Source organism: Neltuma alba, unplaced genomic scaffold, assembly GCF_004799145.2.
Source record: "Neltuma alba isolate B1F8T4 unplaced genomic scaffold, ASM479914v2 tig00012280_pilon, whole genome shotgun sequence".
In the NCBI taxonomy this organism is placed as follows: domain Eukaryota; kingdom Viridiplantae; phylum Streptophyta; class Magnoliopsida; order Fabales; family Fabaceae; genus Neltuma; species Neltuma alba.
In genome coordinates this window covers 236,033-263,176 of record NW_021636801.1, presented here as the reverse complement: position 1 = coordinate 263,176, position 27,144 = coordinate 236,033, and the positions used below count along the sequence as shown (strand labels likewise).

General features: G+C 35.2%; 3 protein-coding genes across 11 annotated transcripts; all 3 read left to right on the top strand.

The window, feature by feature from the left end:
- On the top strand, window positions 1-27,115 carry LOC114725806 (uncharacterized). 3 transcript variants are annotated; one of them, XM_028912372.1, is made up of 8 exons: window positions 1-7; window positions 966-970; window positions 24,076-24,273; window positions 24,428-24,531; window positions 24,707-24,878; window positions 25,593-25,715; window positions 25,824-26,069; window positions 26,455-27,115. In XM_028912372.1, the coding sequence occupies exons 3-8, from the start codon at window positions 24,088-24,090 to the stop codon at window positions 26,848-26,850; spliced, it is 1,227 nt and encodes a 408-aa protein (XP_028768205.1). In that variant the 5' UTR covers window positions 1-7; window positions 966-970; window positions 24,076-24,087; the 3' UTR covers window positions 26,851-27,115. The 3 variants fall into 3 exon arrangements, with proteins under 3 accessions (XP_028768205.1, XP_028768206.1, XP_028768204.1); XM_028912373.1 differs by lacking the exons at window positions 1-7; window positions 966-970 and adding an exon at window positions 22,831-22,938 and having other exon boundaries at window positions 24,059-24,273; XM_028912371.1 differs by lacking the exons at window positions 1-7; window positions 966-970 and having other exon boundaries at window positions 24,005-24,273.
- On the top strand, window positions 2,197-4,829 carry LOC114725808 (uncharacterized). Of its 2 annotated transcripts, none has more exons than XM_028912376.1 (3): window positions 2,197-2,495; window positions 2,620-2,701; window positions 3,974-4,829. In XM_028912376.1, the coding sequence occupies exons 1-3, from the start codon at window positions 2,376-2,378 to the stop codon at window positions 4,144-4,146; spliced, it is 375 nt and encodes a 124-aa protein (XP_028768209.1). In that variant the 5' UTR covers window positions 2,197-2,375; the 3' UTR covers window positions 4,147-4,829. The 2 variants fall into 2 exon arrangements, with proteins under 2 accessions (XP_028768209.1, XP_028768208.1); XM_028912375.1 differs by having other exon boundaries at window positions 2,200-2,495; window positions 3,971-4,807.
- On the top strand, window positions 9,912-20,274 carry LOC114725804 (serine/threonine-protein kinase prp4). 6 transcript variants are annotated; one of them, XR_003738449.1, is made up of 15 exons: window positions 9,912-10,384; window positions 10,918-12,116; window positions 12,223-12,410; window positions 12,771-12,952; window positions 13,064-13,132; window positions 13,840-13,912; window positions 14,637-14,793; window positions 14,889-15,180; window positions 15,804-15,918; window positions 16,003-16,166; window positions 17,355-17,429; window positions 17,563-17,981; window positions 18,358-18,414; window positions 18,907-18,962; window positions 19,074-20,274. XR_003738449.1 is itself a non-coding variant. In XM_028912367.1 (13 exons), exons 1-13 carry the CDS (start codon window positions 10,013-10,015, stop codon window positions 17,749-17,751), a joined length of 2,985 nt encoding a protein of 994 aa, XP_028768200.1. In that variant the 5' UTR covers window positions 9,912-10,012; the 3' UTR covers window positions 17,752-17,852. The 6 variants fall into 6 exon arrangements, 4 of the variants coding, with proteins under 4 accessions (XP_028768200.1, XP_028768199.1, XP_028768201.1 ...); XR_003738448.1 differs by having other exon boundaries at window positions 18,907-19,001; XM_028912367.1 differs by lacking the exons at window positions 18,358-18,414; window positions 18,907-18,962; window positions 19,074-20,274 and having other exon boundaries at window positions 14,889-14,987; window positions 15,078-15,180; window positions 17,563-17,852.
- Window positions 27,116-27,144: the final 29 nt, after the last annotated feature.

Here is a 27,144-nt window from a genome sequence, read left to right as displayed (position 1 = left end):
TTTCTCAGTTTGTGAACATTATCCTCATACCTTTTTCATTTTATGTGATGCGTATATTTTTATTTTGTATTTTAATTCAATTTATAATTTATTTTTTATAAACTTTCCTCAAATATTTTGATTGTCTTCTTTTCTTACTAAAAGAATTTTAAAAATTAGATAATTTGATCCAGTTAACATCCATACGGACTTACGGAGATTTTGGCTTTTGGTTCAATCTCGTAAATGAATGAAATGGCTATTTTGCCCCCATTTTTTGTTTTCAGAATCTTCTCTCCCCCCCCCCCCATCCATAATGCGGTGTCTTTAATTGGTTATATTTGAGGAAATAAACATTCAGCAATAAACTAATTGAGGGGTTATATGCACGCGCTTGTGATCTCTTCATTTGGAGCGTGTAATTATTTTGATATAAGTCAGCATATAATTTTTTTCATATACTTATGCTGAATTTTATAAATTATGATGTTTTTGAAAGTTTTAATCGTCATTCCAAACAAACCGCAAACCTCAAATGAAAACAGATCGTCAAATGGTGCAGTGGAAAAAAAAAATTCTAGATTTTGTTAATGATTATACTCAGACTCATTTTTTTAGAATTTTTTTTTAAAAAAATTGCTATGACAATAAAACGCAATATTTATATGTTAGTAATTAAAAATGCCTTCAGCATTCGTCACCAGTCATATATCTTTATAAATCATTAATATCGATATCATGAATGTATTTATAGAAGTTACAAGAAGCCACACGATTTAGAAGCCACACATAGTATGACTCATCTATATATAATTATATATAAATACATATGCCCTTCTAGTTGCAAAAAAATTATAAGATGAACATGAAAATTAACAAAGACTCGTCAAATAGTCAATGTAAGAGGCTACGCAAGTAGAGGGCGGTTGGTATTTGACTAAATTACAGGAAAAAAAAAAAATACTACCTCCGGTTCTAATTATAAGAGCTAGTTGACTAATTTAAGGAGATTAAAGAAGTAAGTTGAGTTAGTTATTTGTCCTAAATATGTGTTGTCTTTCCTAAAATATCCTTGTTAGTCAAGTGTATTGGCTAGAACTATCATTGTTAGAAGGATTACTTTGAAAAGAATATAAATATGAGAGAAAAAGTAGATTGAGGTTTTATATTTAGGACCAAAATAAGCGTTAAACAAGATTTTATATTAAAGACCGGAGATAGTATAAGATGATCATCATGAGGTGTACATCAAAGGGGTAGAGTTTGATTAGTATGCATAGGATTACGACTGGAGCGATAAAAGTGGAATATTTTTATTTGCCAATAATAAAAGTGGAATATTAATGCCAAAAAATGACCCCAACGAAAATAAGCCAAAGAAATTAAAGAGCTTTTATGTTTGACTTGTGTCCCTCCGGAAGGAGCTGTTAATCTCCAGCTTGGATCCACTACGTACGTCATATGTTTATCATCTTCTAACGGATACATATCTCTCTCTCCTCCCTATTCATTTTTCCCCTACTTTGTCTTTCGTATAGAGAGTAAATTTGCTTTATACACAAAAGATAACTTCTAATTACTTGCTCAAGAAATGTGAACAATGAAATGTACTGAAAAATGAGGCTTACCAACTCTTCATATTGCTACTTTAATATTTTATATTTTTATTTGATGGTTGGATTCTGCACACCAAATACATTTTCTTAAATCTATTTTCCCACGTTAATTAACGATTCTCTTTGTTTAATTTTTTTTTTTATAGTGACCAAGTCAAATCAAGCCAAAAAAAAAAGATCCTTTTTAGCAGAGCGTAAAAACAAAAGTCATTTTGTTGAAAAGAATACACTAGTCTATTATCTCAATTATCCTATTTTTCCTGTATGGGGACCCATGTGAGTGAGCCCCACTCGTTTATTCTCACTTTCTCTACAAAACGGGAATCCATTCTCACAAAGAGGTAGATGCTTGGCTTTTTGCGGCTAATCTGAAGCTGCAATGTAAAAGTTTCCTCCATTAACTTAGTTAACTTAAATACATTAATAACTTCAGTAATTCTAATGCCTGATCTGAGAAGCAACCTCGGAAGGGAATCATTCTTGTGTTGAAAAAGTCCCAAATTAACTCAAGCAAGCACTTTGTGGGTTGCAATTAAATAAAGAACCATCCTTTTCAACTTAGGCGCAGACCCATCTTTCACTTTACCAACTCTCCTCCTCCTGAAGCTACTGCAAGAAGCTTTCATGGAGATGGGATTGCTCTATCGGTACAGAAGAATCTAGCTGTTTATCCATCGTTTTCTTCGTCATGGGATTGGAGGAACTTGGCATCTTAATAAAGTTATCATAAAGTGAGGCCTCTTTTCTGGTGGTTGTGTACGGATTCTCTTTTTTACAGGTATGGATTTTGACGACGGACCTGAGAAGCAAGAAGATGAAGTTAGTACTATAAAAATCTCAAATGGGTTTTCTATTTCTCGAGCTACCTTGGCTTCTATGGAGTCCTTGTCTCTGCCAATAGTACGTTCTGTTTCTTACTTGTTCTTTTTTCTGATGATCAGATATTTCTGGGTCTGTGTGTGATTTGGAGGTTGAAGAAGATGATGATGATGATGGGTTTGGATTTTTCTGGTGAAAAAAACAGGTTCAGGAGGTTGTTGTTTTTGCTGATATGCAATGTAAGAACTGCCAGAAGAGAGTTTCTGACATTATCACCAAAATGAACGGTACATTCACTTCCTTTTTTTCTTTGGTTACATATCACCTTCCAGTTTCGGTTTACTGATTTGGTTCAGAATTTAGTATCAGAGGATTAGCATTTTCAGATTTTGTTGCAACCATTTCTATGTTACATTCAAACTGGTTAAGTCAATATAATATCCTCTGGGTTTTGCCCAGAACTAAATCTCATTGCTGGGAAATTTCAGGAATATACTAAAACATCAGTTTCAATTAATTTATTTGTTACGTATATGATTGGTTTTGAAGGCTCAAAGAAACATTTTTTTTAAAAGTATTATGGGTAATGAGAATGTCTTTTAAGTTACATAAAACTAAACCTGTTCTTGAAATAACCTAAAGAGGAAGGGAAGTAGAGAACAGTTCAAACCATGTGATTCTTATTACTCGTCACCATTAAATAGGCTGGCAATGGCTTAGGTTTTGGAATAATATGTTAATTTATAATTGTAATTATGATTATTATCTTCTGATCCATTCAGATATTCTCTTGTCTTTTTAACTCATTCTACCAAATATGCCAAAAGTTTCAGTGCCAAAAAAAAAATCCTTTGTCACTTTCTAATGACTTTGAGCCTCCTCTTAGTTTATAAGTAGCTGGCTTGCATCTTATTTGTCCTATAGAATCACAAGAAACAACAAATACCGTCAGAAAGTTTGTTTGTTTTTTTTATCACCAAATTAAAGGAGATCTTTTTGTCTTATAAGATTTGGAGTTAGTTTTGTTAATTAGTATAGTTATATTAATGAAATTAGCTGGCCTGTCAAGTGTTAACTATTAAAGAATTTAAATGTCGATATTACTATATTAGTGTTATGCATTGCAAATCAATCACCTAACTCAATGTCTCAATAATTCCCTAGGAAAATACCTGAGGTTGTCATTTGGGTTTGGTGAATATATATCTATATTTATAGGGACTAAATTTACGTAATTAAATTTATATACTTTCATAGGCATTGAAAAAAAAAATTAAAAAGTCAACTAATTTAGAGCTGAAACATTTAAAAATTTCATTTTTTTTGGGAAAAAAATTATCCAATCACTTAATGCAGAGATTGAATTCTTTTCTCATCTTTATGCTCATGAGAATGCTTATCTCTTGATTGGTACCGATCTAGATTTTTTAAAAAATATAGTTTACATAATTAAATTTATATAAGATAAATGTTATATAGTCTTATGATAGATGATTTTATGATGAGAGTGATATTCGATTCTAAAACAAGCCAAAATCTTGGATGAAATGGATCAGCAGAGACAGAATCATTGGAAGTGAACGTGTTGGAAAAGAAGGTGACTCTTACTTTCAGATTGCCCACTGTTGCTGAAGTGATGCGCCACCGCCAATTAGCTCCGATCACTCGCTCCCCTTTCCCTAAAGCTGCCCTTATCAAACGCTTATTTCGCTCTCTTCACGTCCTTCACTAGTTCTTATCTGGATCTGAATTGTTCATCTCGGATCTGGATCCGACTCTTGTTATTATCTCAAGATTACGGGTCATTTTTACTTGAAAAGTATTTACGAAGAAGTTGTGGGTATTTGAAAATTTTTGTTGTCTCAACGTTGTTTTGAAAATGTTTTCTTTAACACCTATGAGGTTATATGGAGTCATAAAAATTTTTTCGAATACTCACAGTCCTACTATAAATACTTTTAGCACAAAAATGACTCTTAAGCTTTTGATCATATCAATATTTTACATGATTTTGCCTTGTATAGAATAAGTGCTTGAAGAAAAATGTAAAATCTCTCTTTTTCATGTAATTTTTTTTTCAACTTTTAAGGCCTTTTACATTTTTTTTTCTGGCAGAAAAATTAAAGTGAACAGTGGCAAATCACACAAGGGGAAGAAAAAAAAGGCATTTCTTTAGTTTTTTATCCATCATATCGTTGTGATTCCCTACCCTCCCACAATCACGCTCTCTAGTGGTGGGATTAGAATTATGAGGTCTACTAAGTGAATGGACCCAAGTGTTCTAATGATTCAGGAATCTTTCATATTCTCGGTTTTCTTAATCTTTTTTTATGTCTTACAATTTTTTGATGTGGAACATTAGTTTCAGAATCTTTTGACGTTAGAGATCCTAATCAAGTCTCGCGGCTTTATTAATTTGGAGCTACTAAGCTGCAGAGGTTAATCTTTTTCTTTTTTTTTCTTTGGGAAGATTCTTACATCTAGATGGGATTAAATATTGAGTTGGCTGCGTTAAATGACCTGTCCAGGAGACTATTAAAAAAAATTTAAGTTATATTTTAATTTTAGCCAAGAGGTTCTAAAGATATATTTACCATGCTGCTGCCACAAGCTAAAACGTGATATTTGGCTTTTTTTGAGGGGGAACAATCCCTGAGTTGTCCTTCATTAATGCCTTCTAGCTACACATGAAATGTTACTCCTCTGATCTTTAATATAAAACTTATTCAACTAATTTGATTAGATTAAGAAAGTTAGATAAGTTAATTAATTATAAGAAATATAACATGCTCTTTCTAAAATACTACTCCTCCGGTCCTTAATATAGGACCCAATTCTTAAGTTGGTTTTGGTCCTAAATATAAGACCCATTTCTCATATTTATCAATTTTCTCTAAATTACCCCTATGGATACCTCTCAACCATAGTCAAGTAGAAGAGGAAGATGAGGTATTAAGAAAGATGATTATGGTGTTTTAGGAAAAATGTGTTATTTTTCTTATAATTAACTAACTTACCTAACTTTCTTAATCTAATCAAATTAGTTAAATGGGTCTTATATTAAGGACCGGAGGAGTATAATCATCTTTCTTAATATCCTCCCTCTCTTGCTTATTTGCTTATGGTTGAGGGAGTATCCACAGGAGTAATTTAGAAAAAATTGATAAATATGAAAAATAAATCTTATATTTATGACCAAAATTAACTTAACAATTAGGTTTTATATTAAGAACATGAGGAGTATATTACTTATCAACAAGGCTTATCTATTGGCCAAGAAACAATGAGACCTAGACCCAAAAAAATGGATTTTAAAAAAAAAAATTTCCACCAAAAAATGACGGCAAAACAAGCCCTATTGATCCAAACATAGTATTCCTTCTGATCCTGGACTATTTAGATACTTACTTTTATTCTAAGTTTAAAATTTAAATTCACTTTGTCTGCTATTTCTGTTAACTGTACATATTAAACAAATTTTCATTATGAGATGATGTTAATGCAAATTATTAAAGAAGGTAATTTAAAGAAATTAGTAAATAATTTAACTAATTTTATTAATTTTTATAAATGAGTGATCTAATTCTCATATTAAAAACTAAAGGGAGTATATGCCAAGTTTTGAAAATAAGGATGCTTTTCAAAGTTGAGTTGGGCAATTCAAGCCATGTATATGAAGGAATGCAGGATTCCTTATATTAAGCTTTAAAATGAAGTGAAGGATCATGAATAAGACCTGTAAATCAACAACTTCCTCTTGCTATTGTCCAAGCAGAATCAGATTCGGATTCCATATTGACAAAAACAAGAAAATCTTCATTGCTTTGGAGCAACCTGAAACGACATTCTTATTCCTAAACCGCACAAAATTGCCATTTCAAAAGCAAAACCTAATTATCAGTGGCCTGGTTGACTGCTTCTATCAAATCTAACTCCATCGCAGAAAAAGTTCACTTATTTTTTCTTCTTCTTGTTTTTTTTTTTTGGGTCAATGTCAATTAGAAGATTAGATTTTTTCCCCCCACTATCCTTAGGATTGCACTAAACTATTTGAAGCAGACCTTCGCTCCATTTTGTGTGGAGAATTGATCTTAGTTATTGAAATATTTTAGATTTAGATTTGCATTGTAAGAAGCATGAGTAGCAAATTTGAGCATCAAGTGTAACTTCTGACTAAGATCTTAGATAGACTAACTAGGTGTTTCTTCTTCCAAACACTCTAGTATTTTGAAGAGCTGTTTGCCAGAATAAATAATTAAAGGGTTTCGGGCATACTTAAAGAGTAGATCAAATTCAGATAGCCACGCAGAGGTCTGGTTACTTTGGTAAACTCGGATCTGTTGTCTCACAATAAATGCATACAGGGAGAGATAGTTACTGAAGGGAGGAGGCCAACTGAGAGAGGGAGGAGAGGAATATGTGCTGCAGTTTTTCTTATTGCAATAAGAAAAAAAACTACCTTCATATACCCCACTCATGTTAACCATTCCCTCCAATTTTCAGTTTAAACAAAAAAAAAGAAAATGGCAATTCCCAATCTGAATGTCCTGTTATTTGCACTAGAGTCTCAAAATTAATGGGTTTGATCTAATCCATCAAAGGTAGACTAGCCCATTTTCATACAATAATGTTGCCAGCCGGCAAGGCCAAGTACATGCTTCGTCTGAGCGGAGGAAACCATAGCCGACTTTACTCATAATTGAAATCAAACTGCGATGCATCGAAGAACTTCATTTGAAGACTCTCCGACACCAACTTTGACACCATCTGAGTTATGCAGCTTGCTATTGTTGCTAGAAATGATTAACTAAATTGTGAAGTTAGAGTGTAGAGTCACCACAAATATTTTAGAACTATTTTTAACCTCAATATTTATATCTACTCTTTTGGATTTAAATTTTTCTTTAGCTCTCAATTCATCAAAATTATCCAAAAAATTGATTTAACGATAACTAATAGGAACATACGCATGAGCAATAGATATAACTGAAAAAAATAAAATAAAAAATATTCATAAATAAAAAATATAAAAAATAGGAAATAAATTAGGGGCTTATTTGGTTATGTTTTCTGTTTTTTTTTTTGTCTTCAAAACAATTTTATGAAACTGTTTTTTAAAACAAGTTTTGAGGAAAAAAACATGTTTAGATGATTCTCTGACAATTGTTTGGATGATTGTTCTTAAAAATTATTTAGCCGCATCTCTGGAAACACATAATTGAAAGAATCATATATCACACTGTGGTATAATCACCAATTATGATTAAAAAAAATCAAAATAAATTAAGGAAATTGAGGAAAAAAACTGAAAAATGAACTCAGCCTCAGAACTCTAAAATTTCGTACATTGACTTCCCCACTCTCGAAATATGTGAGGTAATGTTTGGTTGTTTTTTTTTTTTTTTTAACCGAAGGAGGTAGAGGTGAACTTCCTCTAGCCATTTTTTGGAAGGAAGGGGAGAGAAAAAATATTTGTTGACATATTATTCTTATTTATTTTAAAAATCATAAAAATATCTAATATTAAAAAAAGTGTGCATTATCTTCCTTTTTCCTATAATAAAACAAAATTTGATTACTTAATAAAATGATAAAAAATAAAAAATAAATGTTTTATTGATATATTAATTCCTCAAAAAGTATTATATATAAGTTGTAAGTATTCGTATTCTTAAAATCAGTATTAGGTGAGTGACAAGGGTGCTGAGGGGCCTGATAGTTCTTATTAGGCTCCAAAGGAATGTTAGAAAGAGGTGTGGAATTTGAAAGTACCTCTTAAAGTTGCTCATTTTATGTGGAGAGCTGTAAGTGAGACTTTGGCAAGTAGAGAAGCACTTTTCAAAAGAAAATGCTCAAATTCACCATGTTGTGACATTTGAACATTTGCTATTTTTTTGTCCTTGGGCAAAACAGGTTTGCTTTGGCCGTCCATTGACTTTGAGGCTTGAGGAGAGAGGAATGTGTAGGGTGGATAAATGGTTAGTAGATTGGTTGGACTGCAAGGAGAGACCAGATACCTATGGCTTAGCTCTTTTTGCCACAATTTGTTGGGAAATATGGAAGTCTAGGTGCCAGTGTGTGTCTGAAAGGAAGGAGATGGATGCTTATGAATGTGTGGGGAGAACAATGAGGCTGGTACGTGACTTCTGGGAGGCTGATGCTAAGAGAAATAAGAGATGTGTATCAGATGGGGTTGTGGTAAGGAAGCTGAGCTGAGTTATGCCTGAGAAGAATACTACTACCTCTGGTTTTAATTATAAGAGCTAATTGACTAATTTGAGGAGATTAAGGAAGTAAGTTGAGTTAGTTATTTGTTCTAAATAGGTGTTGTCTTTCCTAAAATATCTTTGCTAATTAAGTGTATTGACTAGAACTATCATTGTTAGAAGGACTACTTTGGAAAAAAAAATATAAATATAAGAGATAAAGTGGATTAAAGTCTTATATTTAGGATCAAAATAAAATTCAAACAGAATCTTATATTAAGGACCGGAAGTAGTATTAAATTGAATATTGATACTGCTTTTAGTAAAAAGAGAGGAAGGGCTTCTATGGTAATGGTTGCAAGGAATGATGAAGGTAGTTTTATTGGTGGTTTTGGGAAGGAGGTAGTAGCAGATTCTGCGTTCATGGCAGAAAGCATGGCTTTGCTTGAGGCCTTAAATTGCTTTGATGAGTTTAGCAATGGGAAAGTAGTGGTGGAGACTGACTGTGAAATGTTATTTGACAAGCTACAGAAAAAGGAAATGAAAAGATGTGTTGGGGCTGTGAGGATATTCTGCACAAGTGTCTCTCTTTGCTAAAGGATAGGCAAAATGGGGTTTTGTCTTTAGTTGCAAGGAAAGGGAACAAGACTGGTGATCATTTGAGAAGAGTGGTACCGCAAAGTTGGCTCTGTGTACAGACTGGATTTAATGTACAGATTGGATGAGGAGGAGGGAAGGTCTGGAATTGGTTAATTGCTTTTAGATTGTTGTGTTGTTTCTTTTTTCCTCTTCTTTCAGTTTTGTTGCCATTTAGTTGCCTTTTTTATTTTCTGTCGGTTCTGTGTTTATTTAGGCATCTTGCCTATCAGTTTTTGTACTTGTTTTTGGAGGTTTAATAATATAGACTATTCAGCTAAAAAAAAAAAGATTACGATGGTATAACTATTTTCATTTGGCAATTTAAAAATTTTGGAAAAAAACCAACTTAGATAAAAGAAGAAAGTACCTAAATCTATTTTTTCTTTAATATTTTCTTCTTTTCTCAGTTCTTTCTGCCAGCGTTTTTCTTTTCTCAGTTTGGTGATATTTCTTCCAAAATAAAAGAATTTAAGTAGATTTTAATATTTTATAAAAGAATATACATTCGTAGATTACGTGAGGTAAATAATTTTTTTGGGATGATCACTGGATGAAAAGTATTTTGCTTGAGAGGAATAAATTCCAAAATACTGCCGATTTCAACTAGCGAGGCGGAACAGTTCCCTCAATAATATCTGATCCAATAGTGGCCATCCGCGCGTATTCTTCAGTTTTTCACTGACCTCCAGTTCGGCCTTGGTGGTTTGAGGAACACGACCAAAACCCTAACCCTAATCATAACCGCATCCGTCCATGGCCTCCGATGCACATGGCTCCCGTCACAAGCACCGGCGCTCATCTTCTCCCGAAGAAGTCGAGCGATCCTCTAAACGTCACAAGCACCGCCACCATGGCCACCGCCATCATCGGCACCGCCACGCTAGCAGGAAACACGAAGAGGAGCATGAACTCGATGCCGAAACTGTTAATAAGGTTCCTTCCCCAACTCTTGGTCCTGAGTCTGACAGGCCTGATGATGATGTGGAGGAGGGGGAGATTCTTGAAGAGGAGGGTCCCGGTGGCCGAGATGGTGAGATTGGAAAAAAGCATACGGAGTCCGATGCTGAGTCTGGTGAAATCATGGCCACGGGAGGTCGAGGTATTCGATCCGATAATTCAAATCCGGTAGGTTATGATTGAATTTATCGTTTTCTTTATCTTTGCTACTTTCCGCATCTGTTTGGTTGCTGAGGAAGTGGAGACTCCGATACTATAAATTAGAAGAACTTGTTTTCTTGTTCGGTTTTGTTATTGTTCAAAAAATTCAATATTATTTTCTTTGGTGATTGTTGGCATTTCAATGAATCCACTTCTTCTTGGTAACCAAACAGGGCTTGGAATTTGTATTTCAAAATGTATAATGAATTATTGATCCATGAGAATTTGGTAGAATACCATGTCAGTGTCTCATAGATATGTAGAACCCGCTTGCACTACACGAACATGAATGAATTGCAAAAGAGGTCTCTCTAGGCGTTTCAGTGAAGACTGATGGCTTACGGTTAATTTGTAAGAGCTGGTTACGAGTCCTTTTTTTTTTAATCTTTTTAATTTTATTTGTTGACCGATATAAATGTTACGCTCATTCTGCTTTAACTTAACTAGTTAAGTGTGAGGACCATTGACATATGCACATAATTACCTCTTGTGCTGAGCAGGTACCTTCCACCGAAGAGATGTTGCATGGGAAGGACGCCATTCCCTCTAAAGAGAAAGTAGTGACTACTGCTAAAGGTTTAGAAACTAATAGTGAGGATATCAACAATGGTAGATTTATTAGTCCACGATTGGATGGAGAAGATGATACTCGCCATCAGGGACACACTGGTCACAGTAGAAATGAAGTTGATGGTTCTCCTACTCATTCAAGTGCGGAGTCCGTAGATGCTAAGCATGCTAGAGCTATTTCGGATGGTTTGGGCAATGGGTATTTGGATCGTAAATCTTCCAAAGAGGATAAATGGCCGCATGGGGAGCTTGGATGTTTTAAAGGAAATGAAAAGCTGAAAGGTGACTATGACAACGAAGATCTGGAGGTTAATGGAGGCAAATTAAGGATTCATAGGAAGAACTCCTCCCCTGAAAGTGGAGGTAGCAAATATAGGGCCAGGGAAAGCTCACCTAATTATAGGTGTAGGAGTCGATCCAGATCAAGTGGTCATACTCATAGTGTAATAGAAGAATATGCTCATTCCAGGAGGAGGAATGACGAGGAAAGAATTGGGGAATATGGCAGGGAGCGTGGACATGTGAGTAGGGATTTGGTGGCAGGTGATAGAAGGGAGCACAGTTCCAGCTATTACAGTCGGGAGGCCCGAGATAGAGATAGGAGCAAGGACAGGGATGGGGATAGGGACCTAAGAAGAGAAAAGGAACGGGAAAGGAGCCGGAATAGGGAGGATGATCGTGTGCATAGGAGGGGAAAAGAACGTGAAAGGAGTCATGAGAAGGATAGAAGGGATGTGGAAAAAGATAGGAGCTGGGGAAGAGAGGTGGACAGGGATAGACGAAGAGAAAAGGAGCGAGATAGAGAGAGGAGCTGGGAGATTGTGGCTGAGCGGCATAGAAGTGATAGGGGACGAGAGAGGAGTAGGGACAGAGGAAGGGTTGGGGAGAGAGATAGAGTTCGTGAGAGTGAAAGGGATGATAAACATCGAGAAAGAGATAAGATTAGGGAGAGGGAGAGGCGTAAGGATAGAAATGTTCTTGATAAAGATAAAAATCTGGGTTATGAGCATGGTAATGAGAGCCGGGACGGAGATATGCGCCGTAAGCATTTGAGACATGAAGAAGCAGAAAGCCATAGGGAGAAAAAAAGAAATTCTGAGTCTGTGACAGTTGATAAACCTGTGGACAGGTATTTATATTTTCATCAGAAGTGTCTATACAAAATAAGCTCTTTTATTTTATTGTTTTTACTATTATTTTAATAATACCTCACTTCGTTGATTTATGTTGACCAGGGGTGAGGATGAACAAGATGACCTGGATGAGACGGTTACGTTGCCATTTGCAGAACAAGAAGAGGAAGACCTCAATAGAATTAAGGAGGAGAGTAGAAGGAGGAGGGAAGCAATCTTAGAGAAATATAAAAAGCAGCAACCACAGCAGCATCAACATGAAGAACAAACTTCTGAAAATAAAGAAAAAGGTTTTTTTGGCTTTTATTTCCTTAAATTTTCTCTATTACCCTTAAAGTCTGTTTGGATTAGTTGGAAAAAAGCACTTTTTTGCTGTATGCAATAAATATACAAGGGGAGTTTTGTCTTGTATAGCCTAAACATGATCATTTTAAGAGGTCCCAAACACCCAGTTAGTGATGTTCTGTTGACATGGCCTAAGAATGTGCAACACTCTATGGATTCTGATACATAAATAAGTCTCAGGAGTTGGATGATATGTGTGTGGCATTTTTGTTGTTTGCTCTTCCCCTGTATTTGCTTACTGTCATTATGTGTGTGCCACAGTGGGTTACGTTTTATACTAAAACACGCTTTTGAACTATGGTTAGATAAGGATCCTGTGAATGTTCCGGCTACTGTTTCTGAAGCTCCTGATGCTAAGAACGATGGTGCTGATGTTTTTGAAACGGAACCATCTTTTGCTGTTGGTAAATCTCCCCGAGAAAATGGAAATGATGCATCTGAAAAGATCCCTGGTGTTGCTGGGGGCTTGGGAGAGGGTTCACCAAAGGTTTGTTCATTTCTTATTGTATATGATGGGGAAAATATCATAACTATAGTGGGTTCATGGTCAAACCCTTTTTAGCTATTTTGCTTTGAAGCTAATTTATAACATTTACAGAGTGAAAGATCCGATGACCAGTTTTGTGATGACATATTTGGTGAGACACCAACAGGAGTTCGCAAATCAGTAAGTGTTTGGTCAACTTAATGTGTTTGTATAATGACAGCCATTGTTTTTGTCCACTCAAGCTAGTAGGTCCCTGGGTCGATATATTGCTTTATAAGTAACAATTCTTGCATGGAGTGGTATTATGAGTTTTTTAAGTCATTGGCTGATGCTTCTTAAAGTAGAATGTTATGGATGGTGTATGGGTACTTGAAGTTCCATAGTGTATGAGAGCGTGATATTTTAGTGACTGATTAAGGAGTTGTGATTTGGGGAAATCTTAGTTTTTATACTTATTGAACATTTAATTTTTAGATGCCTGTTGCTTATCTTCTGACATTTTTTCAAGCTCAGCTTTAATATTAACATATTAATTCATACTTAGTGTGATAGCTGATTTTCACCGTGGGGTGGTAATATAGTGCAGATAAGATCTTAAGTAACCACTGGATTTTGTGGTTTAATAGTGTGATAGGTGATTTTCTCCGTGGGGTGGTAATATAGTGCAGATAAAATCTGAAGTAACCACTGGATTTTGTGGTTGAATGTGTTTAGTAAAATTTTTTTGCGAGAATTTTATGGATTTCATTTTTATAGTTCCTGATGAAAACTAAAATAGAACCTAGGAATTTTATAAACATATAAAGACAGAGTAATATATGAATGGTACCTATGTCTGATCCCCTCTCCTCTTCTCATCCTATCTAAGAATTTGTCTTATTTTGCAGGGCAAAGGGGATGGATTGCGTGTTGACAGGGGTGGATTGCATGACAATTGGGATGATGCAGAGGGGTATTACAGTGAGTATCGCATATAATTGTATCTAGCTGTATTAATTATAATCTAATTGTTGACTCTAGTGTTAATTGGTTTTTGTGGCCTTGTGCTGGCTGTGCACCGTGGCAAGGGTGTTTATGCATTTGTTATGGTATCGTTTATTAAAACCAAAACAAGATAAATTTTGCATTATAAGCTAGGATTCAGAATTTAGAATTACTAGAAGACTCAAGAATGCTGTAATGAAACTTCTTACTATCACAGTAACTAATTTTGTTTATCAATTTCTAGATCTCTTCAGGTGTGCTTTGTCAATGTGATGTGGAATGTCTCGTTAAAGTATTAGAAATCCTAGAAGTTGTTGGCCTGTCTCTTGTGTTTGAGATAAGGATCACATTGTCCTTTATGAATATTTGCGGCTTATTATAGACTTTTTATTTTATGTTGATTTCAGCTTATTTTGCATTACAATTAGGATTCACATTTAAAGTTGATATAATACCTAAGAATGTTATAACGGAACACAGTTTTATAGTAACTTATTAGTTTTTTTTTAATTAATTCTCTATTGATGAATTTTTAGTGATTTGTTCAGATATATTTTGTCAACATGGTGGAAAGTTACTTGAAACTACTGGAAAAGTTGGCCCCTTTTTTTTTAATAGTTTTTAAATTAATTCTGGCCTTGGGCATCTCTGTTCTTCTGATTGTGGTGTTGTGCGCCAATATTTCTATGTGATTCTGCAGGTTATCGTTTTGGTGAAATACTTGATGGTCGATATGAAGTCACAGCAGCTCATGGTAAAGGTGTCTTTTCAACAGTTGTTCGTGCAAAGAATCTAAAAGCTGGTAATGGTGAGCCAGAAGAAGTAGCTATAAAAATTATTCGTAATAATGACACCATGTGAGTTATAATGGTCCCCTTGTATCTTCATAAAATATTTTGCATATAACTTAGTGCTCTATTGCTCATTGGTATATATGTCTATTCTGGTACAGGTACAAGGCTGGTATGGATGAGTTGGTCATACTAAAGAAATTAGTAGGTTCAGATCCAGATGATAAGCGTCATTGTGTTCGTTTCCTTTCAAGTTTTAAGTACAGGAATCACCTTTGTTTAGTTTTTGAATCTCTTCATATGAATCTGCGTGAGGTTTTAAAGAAGTTTGGTCGCAATATTGGCCTTAGGCTAACAGCTGTGAGAGCGTACGCGAAACAACTCTTTATTGCATTGAAGCATCTTCGGAACTGTGGTGTTCTCCATTGTGATATAAAGCCAGACAATATGTTGGTATGTCTAAAATATCTTTTTGTGTTTGGCTTGTTTTTGAAAAAGGGAAAATTAGTATGCAAGTCGTTATAATTTCACCTCATTTTTAGTTTAGTTTTTGTAGTTTTTCCCCTTTTTTTATTGGGTCCTTGTAGTTCGCTCAATTATAGGTATTGGTCCCTATACTTGTAATTTGTCATTTTGTAAGAGGATGTTAGTAGCTGGTAATGTGACTCTCACTTAGTATACATTTGAATTAACTTTGTCCCATGGATTTAAATAAAATCAAAATCAACCAAATTATAGATTATATAGATGCAAGGAGACAGTTATGAGCATACTTATTTTTATTTTTATGTTGATAATAAAGAAATTTTAGTCCACCATTTTATTTTTAAAAAACTTCTCATTTTGTATTTTGTGACAATTTATATGTTGTTTAGTCGGCATCTGCAGATGCCCTAGCATGGAAACTAATGCGTACAATTGAATAAATTTTAAGGACCCAATAAAAAGAAAAAAAGCTATAGGGGTCTGTTTAAAAATTAGGTGAAGCTATAGGGATTGACGAATCAATTTTTCTTCAAAAATCCTTTCATTTTTTTTTTGGGTATATAACAATTAACATTTTCCTTTTTGATTAGGTGAATGAAGCAAAAAATGTTTTGAAGCTTTGTGACTTTGGTAATGCTATGTTTGCTGGAAAGAATGAAGTCACACCATACCTTGTGAGTCGCTTTTATCGTGCCCCTGAAATAAGTAAGTTCCTTCCTATAGTATCTTATTTTAATGATGAAATTCTTATAGTTTCCGATTGCTGAATTTTGGTATGTTTTTGTGCAGTACTTGGCTTGTCATATGATCATCCGTTAGATATTTGGTCTGTTGGATGTTGTTTGTACGAACTTTATACTGGAAAAGTTCTTTTCCCAGGTGGTACTAACAATGACATGCTACGGCTTCACATGGAATTGAAGGGTGCTTTTCCGAAGAAGATGCTTCGTAAGGTAAATGTTTGTATGCTTATCATGAATTGTTTGCAGCTGGTTTGTTGGTCTTATGTGAATCTCTCTCTTAGAAGCAGCCCTAAACAAGAAATCTTGTTCAAGATATGATTGTTGTTTGAATTTTTTTGGAGAGGATGGAATAAAATGATTCATAAGACAATGGATTGGCAGGGGAAGGGATGAAAATGAATGATTTAGTTTTCTATTTTGTAGTTGTTAGATGATCAGTGGTGATGGAGTGATCACTGCAGCAGTTTAGTTAATACATGATTATTATGTATTAAAGGCTATGTTTCTTTGTGATTTATGTTCATCCTTGTGATTGATCTGGAGTCTGTTGGTAGTGGGCGGATTGGGTTTGCTATAACATGGTTTTGGATAAAAAGAGTGATGGGGTGTGGCATTTTAGTTTTCAGACCCCTTCATATTGGTGGATTTGCGCTGGATTAAATTCTGACTGCACCTGCACTTTAATGAACGTAATTCTAACAGGCTGTTATTATGTACTTATCACCTTATCACAATTACACCGGTATTTACAGAGCGAAGAGAAGCTATACTATGAAACTACGTTTTTTTTATAAAAAAAAGAAATTTCTGATTATAATTAAAATAAGTTAATGATCCCTTGGATTTATGGGTTCGCTAATCTGTAAGTCGTGGGTTTGCTTATTCCTAGAAGTTAAGAATTGTAATAACTGATTCCTAAAGAAGGAGGACCACTGCAAATGATCTCTTAAGGACGTCTATAGTTTGGAAATTTTTTTCTCTAAAATTCACTCCACTTCACTTAGATTGCAGTTTTCTGACAATAGTGTTCACTAATCTATTTTTTATGGAAATTTTATTATTTAAAAAATTTAGTATGATCTCTCCTGCCTAGCGTCACTCTTTGAAACTTCAAATAATCTTACGTAATGTGAATCTGTTAGGTGTTTGGATTAGCTTTTTAAAAGTAATTTTATAGTGTATGAGGTAAGTATGTGAGATGATTTTTGCCTTCACTTGCATGAAAGGAGGGGTTACCAAGCACCCCCTATATGTTTTTGTTAGCAATTGATTCTTTATCTTTTCGCTTTTTTTAATCTCCTGTTTTGACTTTCAAATGTCATCCGTGTATATGATCTATATGTTGTAATGAACATGTGGTTTGTCTGATGATTTTTTTTTTTTGGGTATAACTTGCAGGGAGCATTTATTGATCAGCATTTTGACCAGGACTTGAATTTTCTTGCTACAGAAGAGGATCCAGTGACGAGAAAGGTGAGCTGGACCTTTTTTTTTTTTTTTTTTAGATTTAAAAATTCTATTTCCAAGTCAACCATGCCATTTTTGTTAAGTAGGGTGGATATGCATTTTTGAGTTTGTTGATAGTGGATCCAAATTGATTGGCTAGGCTATAAAGCGGTTGATTCTCAACATGAAGCCCAAAGACATTGGAACTATCATTGCTGGCTCTCCTGGAGAGGATCCGAAGATGTTAGCTAATTTCAAAGATCTTCTGGACAAGGTTTTTGTCCTGGATCCGGAGAAGAGGTTGACAGTCTCACAAGCATTAAGCCATCCATTCATCACTGGCAAGTGAACAATGTTGCTGATTTTGACTCCGAAATGATGTTTGCTGATTTTTGTACATAATGACCCAATTCATAGTGATTCTAATCATTTGATATTATTTATCTTCTATGCCTCCTCCGAGGGGTGTCAGCAACACTAGTTGGCCCGTTGAAGTGATAAGGGTGATGTCTGATCAGGAGTACACTTTACTGGCGGTTCTTTCAGTGGAATCTTTCAGTGGAATGTACTGTTTCTATTGTAAGACAACTTGCCGATGGCAGTTCCCCCCCTTTTCTTGTATGGCCATTGTGTAATTTAGTATATTAGTTTTTTCAATATAGGTGTATATGTACTTTGGACATTATTTTTGCAATTATCTTTTATAATGGAAAATTTGATTTAGCACATGCTTTTCTGATCTTTTGCTGAACATTGGCTCTTGTATTATGTTTTACTCTATTCTTTTGTAGCATTAGCCTCTGCAACTTCCGTTTACCTTTCTCATTCTTAGTTGCTATGTTTTATTATTTGATAAATTGTGGTCCTCCCTTGCTGCTGTTGATGCCAGTTCATTTGTCCTTGCATTTGTTTATTTACTTGGATTCTGGAGATGCTAATTTAATTTTTCATTCAGGAGGCATTGTGAGGCAACCCTCCAGTCCTTAGGTGCTTTAAAGGCACTCAGGAGAAGGTACCTTGGTTTGTTTTCGGGAAAATTAATTTGACCATGCTGGAATGAGAAATAATTTATTTAAGATTCTACAAGCACCAGTAGATTAGTCACTTGATTGGAAATTAATGAAGTTGTTTGTGTGATCTATTTGAGATCACTGGATAGGTCTTAATCTTGCTGTTGCTAATAATGGGGTAGGTACGCTGTGGAATCAAAATATTTGTCAGTATATTCTATTGCTTAAAAAGCTACTCACGAGTGACATTGTTAGAAAGTGTTGTATTTTAATGTTTATTGGCTATCCTCCGATTGATCAAGCTATATGGCATGCGAATTGCTTGGCGTGTTGTGCATGTCCTTTTAGGTTGGAAATATGGATGTGCATAGTACGTTAATTTTATTAGCTTCTCCTTGAGTCCAGCATTTTTGTATTTTTTTGTTTCAAATATTTCTTATCCAAATCCTAATGAAATTGCGTTGCATCTTATCCATGGCCTGGTCATTCCGGAGGCATTTCCACTGGAGGTGTTTGGCCGTCTTCTTGAAGGGGATTCGTATCTGAGGGGGTAATTAAATCCAGAAACTTCTGTTCACTTAACCTTTTGGTACGGGTTAAAGTTGATGTTGCCTCTATTCCATTGAATATTCTGGTTTTAATTTCCTTTTTCTCTTTTTAGGTACAGTATCTTTGGTCCTGCTATTTTTGTAAGTATATACATGTCCAACTTAACTTTCTCTTTCTTTGCATTTATATGACTGATGATCAATGGCCTGAGGTTTCCAATGGGTAGTCATTCTCGGTTTTCATTTGTGCATTGATATTTCATGACCTCCATGGATTCAATGTATTCCAATGGGTAGTCATTCTCAGATTATTCAACAGCTGTGTTCATGATGGTGAAATTTGGGCTGTATCGAACATTCTTTCTTAATCCTATGTTCCTCTGAATTAGATGTATTGCTAATGATCCCCTTCCTCATATCATGGCTGTCTGGATTCCCCTTTAAACATTCCCTTTTGTAAGTCCGTTCCATATTACTCCTTCAGATTGGAATCTCCATCCTCAAACGTGTCTATTTTTTGCTGTCAATCCTGAATAGGTCTTCTCCACAACTTCATATGTGCCAGTGTTTCTACGTTTGTTTGCTGATCCATCATTGATGGTCTAGAAAGTGTTTTCTCTTATAGCAGTTCAGTAATATTATTGTGTAGTAGATATTGATGCCAACTTTTTGCCAAGTAGCTAAGAAGTAAACATAGTCTCTCTCTTAAGTTAACTATTTGCCAACTCTTATGCTAATTGCCATTTTTTCAATCTGTTCTTTGAACATATGGTTGTGTCAGCTGGTTTCCTAAGAACTGGATTCTTTGATTATTTTTCTTAATGGTAGTAATTTCGTTGCTCAAGGTCCTACCAAGGTATTACGCATGCTATGACGTTGTACATATTGTAGTAGAAGCTCTACTTCTAGGCACGTTTCCTGTGGCATGTCAAATGCAGGGAGAGGGAAAATCTACTGTTATGTTTAGAAAATAATAAAATTACAAGGAATGCATAACTGTAGTGGTTTTTTCCCAACTGATATGGGCTTATGCGTCTGCTTGAGACCCATTAAAGTTTGAAGAACCACCAAAATATCTGCGAAGCTTATTTTAAAGTTTTGGTTTGGGAGACATGGTTACTCTGGGGCAGCAACGTATCGAAGAAAAAGAAAAAGAAATCGGGTGCCTGATTTGTATATTTTTGATATTCTTGAAAATGCCTAGAGTTTATAGAGGTCCTTGATGTGCATGAGGTTGAAGATTGGTATTTAATTGTAATTGAGAATTATATTTTTAATTTAATATATGCTAATATGAATGGCTTGTTATGAACATATTTTAAAGTTGGAAACTCAAGTCCATTGAAAAAAAAATGACGAGTGTCAAGTCTTTTATATAGGTCATTTTTCGCGTGTAGCATCTTTGAATACACGCAGTTTTAAAATGTCATATTTGAGCCCTTGTATGCTGCATAATCATGGTTTGGGTGACAAGTCACCCAAACACCCACTAGTTTTGGGCAAACCATGGTTTTGGAAAAAGCTGAAATTTTTTGCTTTTGGAGAAAAAAAGGAGAGTGTGAGAGCTTATAGGATATGTATCTTGTTATTTTTTTTTATAAACATATTTTTTTATAAATATATTTAATCTTATATTTTAAAAAAATATATATACATATTAATTATTAATTAATTATATTATCTTATGTATTATTAATTATGTTGATAAAAAATATATTATTAATAATTTTATTCCTTCAAATTAGAATATATCATAAAATTTATTTTTTAATCATATTAACTTATGTCTTTTTTTTAGTAATTTGTATATATAAAAAGTGCTTCTGATAACAACTATCCAAACACTCTTAGTTCTCAAAATCAGTTTTTCATAACATTATTCTTTCCAGAATCTATTCTCCAGAATCACTTTTCCAAACCACGGTTTGGTTTCATCCAAACACACCTTTAATCTCTCTAGTGTAACAATAATTTTGGTTCAATGCCAAACATGATTATTCTAAGCTGTTCCCATTACCGCTTACTGTCTCCTGGATAAGGGTCTTTTGTCATCATCTGCATTGCGTTTGCTGCATTATAATCGCTAATTAAATTTTTGACATTCAATCTTGTAACTGGTGTGTAATGAGGACGCCCGAATAATCTGTACTTCATCGATTGTTGCATAGCCATTGCAGCGTTGTGGGTTTCGTTAGCACTGTCTCTGCATTACGGTTGCTTGATCCGGATGCCTTGCTGGAGACTACGCTATCATGAAGAAGTGTGATTGAATTTTGACTATATAATTGTGTAACTCGTGCTGAGATTCTTAATCCAAATGCAAATTTCATCAAACGCAAAAAGTGTAGCACTGTTGGGATCGCTAATATCAGATATCCGCTTTACGTAATCGTCTTTGAAAGGTTTCGCAAAAATGTGCAGCGCGCAGAAATGGGTATTGTATGCACGTCCAATTTAAGAGGATTCAGCTTCTCTTTGCTGCCATTTTTGTCTGCTGTCCGCTACCCAAGAACGATGCGGTTTTCACATGGGCAAAGATGATATATTGAGACGTCACATAAGATAAGGGGGCAAAGGTATGATGAAACGCCACGCAAGAGAAGGGAGAGCATTGAGTAGGGGCGCATGAGGGATGCCTGGGTTGTGGTATAAATAATTTGTCAATAAGTTAGAACAGTGAACCTATTTATAAATTATTCGAAATTCAAAAAAATGGCACAAAAATTGAGTGAGTAAAATAATTCGTTTTTGTTATGAATATTTGAGGTGTGGATGTCTATCTACTCATTTTTTTCAAGTTCATCAAGTACCTCCTATTACTTTCATTATGAATTAATCTTCTACTATTCAATTATTTTTTCGTTGTGTTTTTAATCTTGTAATTGACTTTTACTCGCATTCATGTGGTTTATTACCTATTATCTATTATTTGGACACAAATATGATCTATGTGTAATACTACGCCTATAAATAAGATCTATCATTGTGTTGTGATGCAAGTAAAAGAAAGTAAAGCAAGTGAAGGAATATAATATAGTTTTTTTATTTTCTTGTCTCTATTTCTTCTCTGCTCTATTATTTTTTGGTTGGCTAATTGCACAACAGTTTTATTAATACTATTTAATTAAGAGATGGTAAATACATGTTTTATTAAAATCATATAATATTTATCAACCATGAAAAATAATAAATAAGCTTAGTTATGTGGTATATATTGACTGTTCGGTTTTTTCATTCTAAATTTATTAATAAATCATTTATATTATAATCAAGTCATCTCTTATGCGCCCGACCTACTAAATACCCCCCCTTTTCTTGCGCGGCATCTCATTATACCCTTGCCTATGTGAAAACAGCATCGTTCATAGGCGGCGGACCAAAGTGGCAGGGGAAGGAAGCTGAGTCCAATAAGAGAAATGCAGCGATGGGTTTATGCTTGACTTTCCCACGTTAGGGGTTGGGGAGGCTGTAGGCTGTAGCCTGAGAAAATCTATACATAATTGGAATTTCTTGATTTAACGGGCAATTTCACTGTGCCCATGGGAAGGGATTATAAAAACAAAAAGCAAGGCACTTAACTATTATGGGTTTCGTGGGTTGCTTTGATCATGACGCATTAAATGTGTGGCTTATTACTAGTCGAGGTTTAACCATCGCTTCCAGAATGTTCCATACGCTCTCAAAAGGGTCCTTTTCAAGTCTCCACCTTCCTCGACTTTGCTCTTGGAGTTGCGTCACTTCTTAATATCTTTACCTGTGAAAAAAATTACAGTATGGTGGTGATTGCGAGGCCAAGGGGCAAGTCATGTTATAGATATATAGACGTCATTGATGTTTCTTGTTCTCCCCAGAACATTGCCATTGAAGCCACTGTGATAATGTATGAAGACCAGTCGCACATTCATCCTTCACGCCACCTCTGATACAAGTCTTTCAGCGTAGCGTGTGAATTGCCCCAAACGACTATGGTACCATTAGGTACGACGGTGTTTTACTTCTCAAAATGGTCTATTTGGACCGTTCCTTTCGTTCCGCTATTCCCTGGGCTGAAGAGGGTTCAATCTTTTCAGGATCGTTCTCCTTGATGATTGCTTGCATAGAATCATACGTTAATATTTGCTTCGTCTAAGTGATTGTTAAATTGTGGAAATGAATTGCCGATGAAAATCAGTTCATCTGTAAATGGTTTGTTATGTTCTTTCTGAACCATATGATAAAAGGTGGATCGTAGTCCATAGTGTTTCCCACGGCTTCATGAGATGCTTTAATGGGATAATATAGCTAGAAATTATTCATCTAGGGTTACAAGGTAAGTTTTAATCACTTTTCTGGATAATGTGCGTGCTGTTTGTATTTACTTGGCAAATTTTTTGCCAAACCATGGTTTGGCAAAAAACCCAAACACCCAACAGGTCAATAAAGAAGACAGGTGTGCGAGAGTGAGAGATTTTTATAAAATATTTAAATAATTCTATTTAATATTGATCTTTCGTGGTGAAGAATGCAAGTAAATACCCGACGGGAACGCTTTTTGTTCAGACTGTATGAGTTATGAGATATAGTAAAAAATTTTAAGTAATAAGCTTTGCAGAATTATTGTGAAAAATGTTCAGGTAAAAAAAAAAAAAGGAATTAGTGTAAAAATGTCATGGTTTTGTAATCTTATTTACAAAGAAATGGAATTTGGTGTCAGAAAGATTCAATTGCCGTCTAAAACAAATATATCATTTGGTGGAATCGGTGTCTTATATTCTAACCAACCAGTCGTTACATAGCAAACGATAAATTGTCAAGTATGGAGATCCTCCATTATTGCCTATTCGTTGATATAGAATAATATTCTGTTTCTGTCATTTTAACTTCATCATGTAGAAATTTCTGAGGAGCTGAAAACCGCGTTTTAAGAGAACCATCTGAAAACGACCCATTAGTCGTTTTCCAAGTAGGTTCCAAATCTTCTTTTAAAAGCTGCATTTTTCTGCTTCACCGTATACCATAAATGTCAAAAAGAAATGCACGATATTCAACTTGCTCCTGCGCAAGAAAATGACTTTAAAATCCAGTACCTTCTTTGCTCCTTTCTGCACTCCGAACTTAGCTTGAGAAAAACACAAGAGTCGGGTGCCTATGGGGAAGAAGCTTGATGCTCTGTTTGGAAGAAGCTTCAAAGCCACAAAGTTCACCCCACTCGTTAACCTTGCCATTGCTCGCCTTGCTGTTCTCAAGAATCAAAGACAAACACGATCCAAACAAGCCCTTTCTGATGTCCTTCAACTCCTCCAACTCGGTCACCATGAACGAGCTTTGCTTCGAGTAAGATACAGTATTGTAATTCGAAAGAGCTTATAATGTACTACTCAGATAGCATTATGAATATGATGCAGTTATGCTGGAAATATTTTAGCGTTGGGTTTTTTAAATGTTTCTTTTTTCTTTTCCCTCTTCTCTCCCTTATTTACCACCCCAGGTTGAGCATGTGATCAAGGAGCAGGATATGATTGACGTGTATGATAAGGTTGAAGGATACTGCAGCCTATTGATCGAAAGGGTTCACCTCATTGAACAAGAAAGGTGGATTCACTTTTTCTGAGTCTTGAAAGTTAAACTATTGTGTCTCTATGTTTACATGTATGAAGGCAGAGAAATGAAAGGGTATTATAAGAACTCAAAACAACTTCAAAAGTGAGATATGATGAGAGAAGTAGGTTATTGAACCGATGCTTTGTTATTGTTGTTGATGTTACAGAGAATGTCCTGAGGAGCTTAAGGAGGCAGTAGCAGGTTTACTGTACGGAGCATCACGGTGCGGAGAATTTCCAGAGCTCCAAGAGATTCGTGCAGCTTTGACATGTCGGTTTGGTAAAGAATTCACTGCTCGTGCGGTTGAGTTACGCAACAACTGTGGTGTCCATCCACAGGTATTTCTTTGTTTTTAACTTTTTTCCTTAAAGAATAAGTCTGATATTGTCATATCATGATACGAATTTTCTGCTGTAAGTCATTACAGCTATGAGCGATGAATCAATTTTCATGTCGAAGGTATCAGATAATGTATTGATGTACTCTCATGATATAGCATATGCTTTTGGAATGAACTATCATCTTTTGCTTAAATTGTAGCGGTTGTAGCTTTCATAGAGACTGAACGTGTTGTAAGTCTTGTGTTGTCTGCCTAAGTCTTTCAACTACGGTTAAATAACTGACAAGCCTGACGCCAAATAATTTTAAATAGTCAATCTCATCATGCATATCGTTAGTTTTATAGCTTTTAGTAAAGTCTCACCTTGTTTGTCCAATTTTGTTAACTGTTGTTTGAAGATCACCATTACACTTTGTACACCGCTTATTTTTAAGATCACAGTAAAAAAGAATTACTCAAAGGGTTCAAAGTGAATCATCCCACCCAAAAGAATAGAGGAGTCACTGTGTGTCTGATAAAAAATCATCGTGAAGCATACGTTACTAGCAGTGGTGCAAACTTAGTGTTTATTGTTCTAAAGACTTGAGATCCTAAATGCAAAATCTTTTCCTGTCAAAAGCAGAGAAATTTTCACATTAGATTTAAGTAAATCTCTTTCCGCAGTATACTATATGCTTTATGATATTTTTCCTTTTTCTTGGGTTACCTGTAGATGGTCCAAAAGCTGTCAACAAGGAAGCCAAGCTTGGAGAGAAGACTGAAGGCACTCAAAGAAATTGCCGCTCAGAACAGTATTGTTCTGCAGCTTGAAGAAGTTTCTTCCTTATCATATGAGGTATACAAATTAAGGCAGCACTAGCTGATGCAGATTCATTTTATTGACCTTGATTCCAGACACCATGAATGCGCCGCTTTCTCCACTGATCTGATGTCGGTCATGCAGGAACAACTGAATGCGAAAACGCAAAACCAGCCTGAACCTGAGACCAGGGAAAAACAAGACCTCAACATTTTACCTGAAGGAGGAAATTTTGGTGGGTTATCTGATTCTTTCAAGGCTAGAGAAAAGTACAAGGATGTTGCTGATGCAGCACAGGCAGCTTTCGAGTCTGCAACATATGCAGCATCTGCTGCCAGAGCAGCAATGGAAATCTACCGGTCCGAACCACGTGATGATGATGATCCGAGTGTAAGAATTTTATTAATGACAGGTTTATATGATTGTATTTTATGCTATACCAAAAACATACTGTTATATGATCCGGCTAAGAGATGGGTATATGGGCAACCAGCATCAATTTCTTGCTGTTATGGTTTGGTTAAGTGCCTCTGAGGCCTTTAGAATTCACCTCTGAACCTAATTAATGGGAGAAGATGTTCTTTGGACATTTTTTTATCCAATAGCCGTCTATATTCTATAGTGAAGAAGTCGGAGCGAAAAGTTCTAGCAAGCAGTACTTGTTTGAGCATCAATGATGACGTAAATTCAATAGCAAATGCTCATATGCTTTTAATATGTATTATTCTATTTGGTATTCAGGATTTATCTGATACATTAACCTTGTCATACTCAGAATAGTACTAGCCCTCAGCAAAGAAAATTATTAGATGGGCATGATCCTGAGAGAGCCACTACGTCTCAACATGAACACAAGAAAATTCTCAGTGAAAACCAAGGAGAAGAGTCTGACAAGAGTGCAGAGAAGCTAGGAAAGCAAGAAGACTTTCCAAGTTCAGATTCAGTTGATGAGATTTTGAAGGAGAACAGTGTTTTCGTGAATGAAGAAGTTGAGGTTGAGAATGAAAGTCAAGAAAAAGAGCTACCTGTTTTTGCTGGAATGGAGGTTGGAACAAGCTCTAGCCACCAATTTCCAAATCCAGTGTCAGGGTCCAAGATGCAGAGCACGCCACAATTGGACTTGCACAAGAGGCCATTTTCTGTGCGGACTAGACATGTACGGACCTACTGAATTGGGATCTTAAAGGGAACCACTAGCACCAGCTGGCTGTGGACAGAATTCATGAGTACCCGCCAAAATGAGAGATTCTTAAATCGTTACTTGTGTACCAGAATATTTTTTTTTAGATATATTTGCAAGATATATATGTGTGTGTGTGTGTATGTGTACGCATCATTGATTTGGTCTATTATTTACATGTTTATGGACTGAATCTTACAATATTTTCCCCCATAATAAAATGAGTCCATTGAAACTTCCATTTATGGACCCTGTCGATAACCATGTTGGATTCCTACTTCCTAG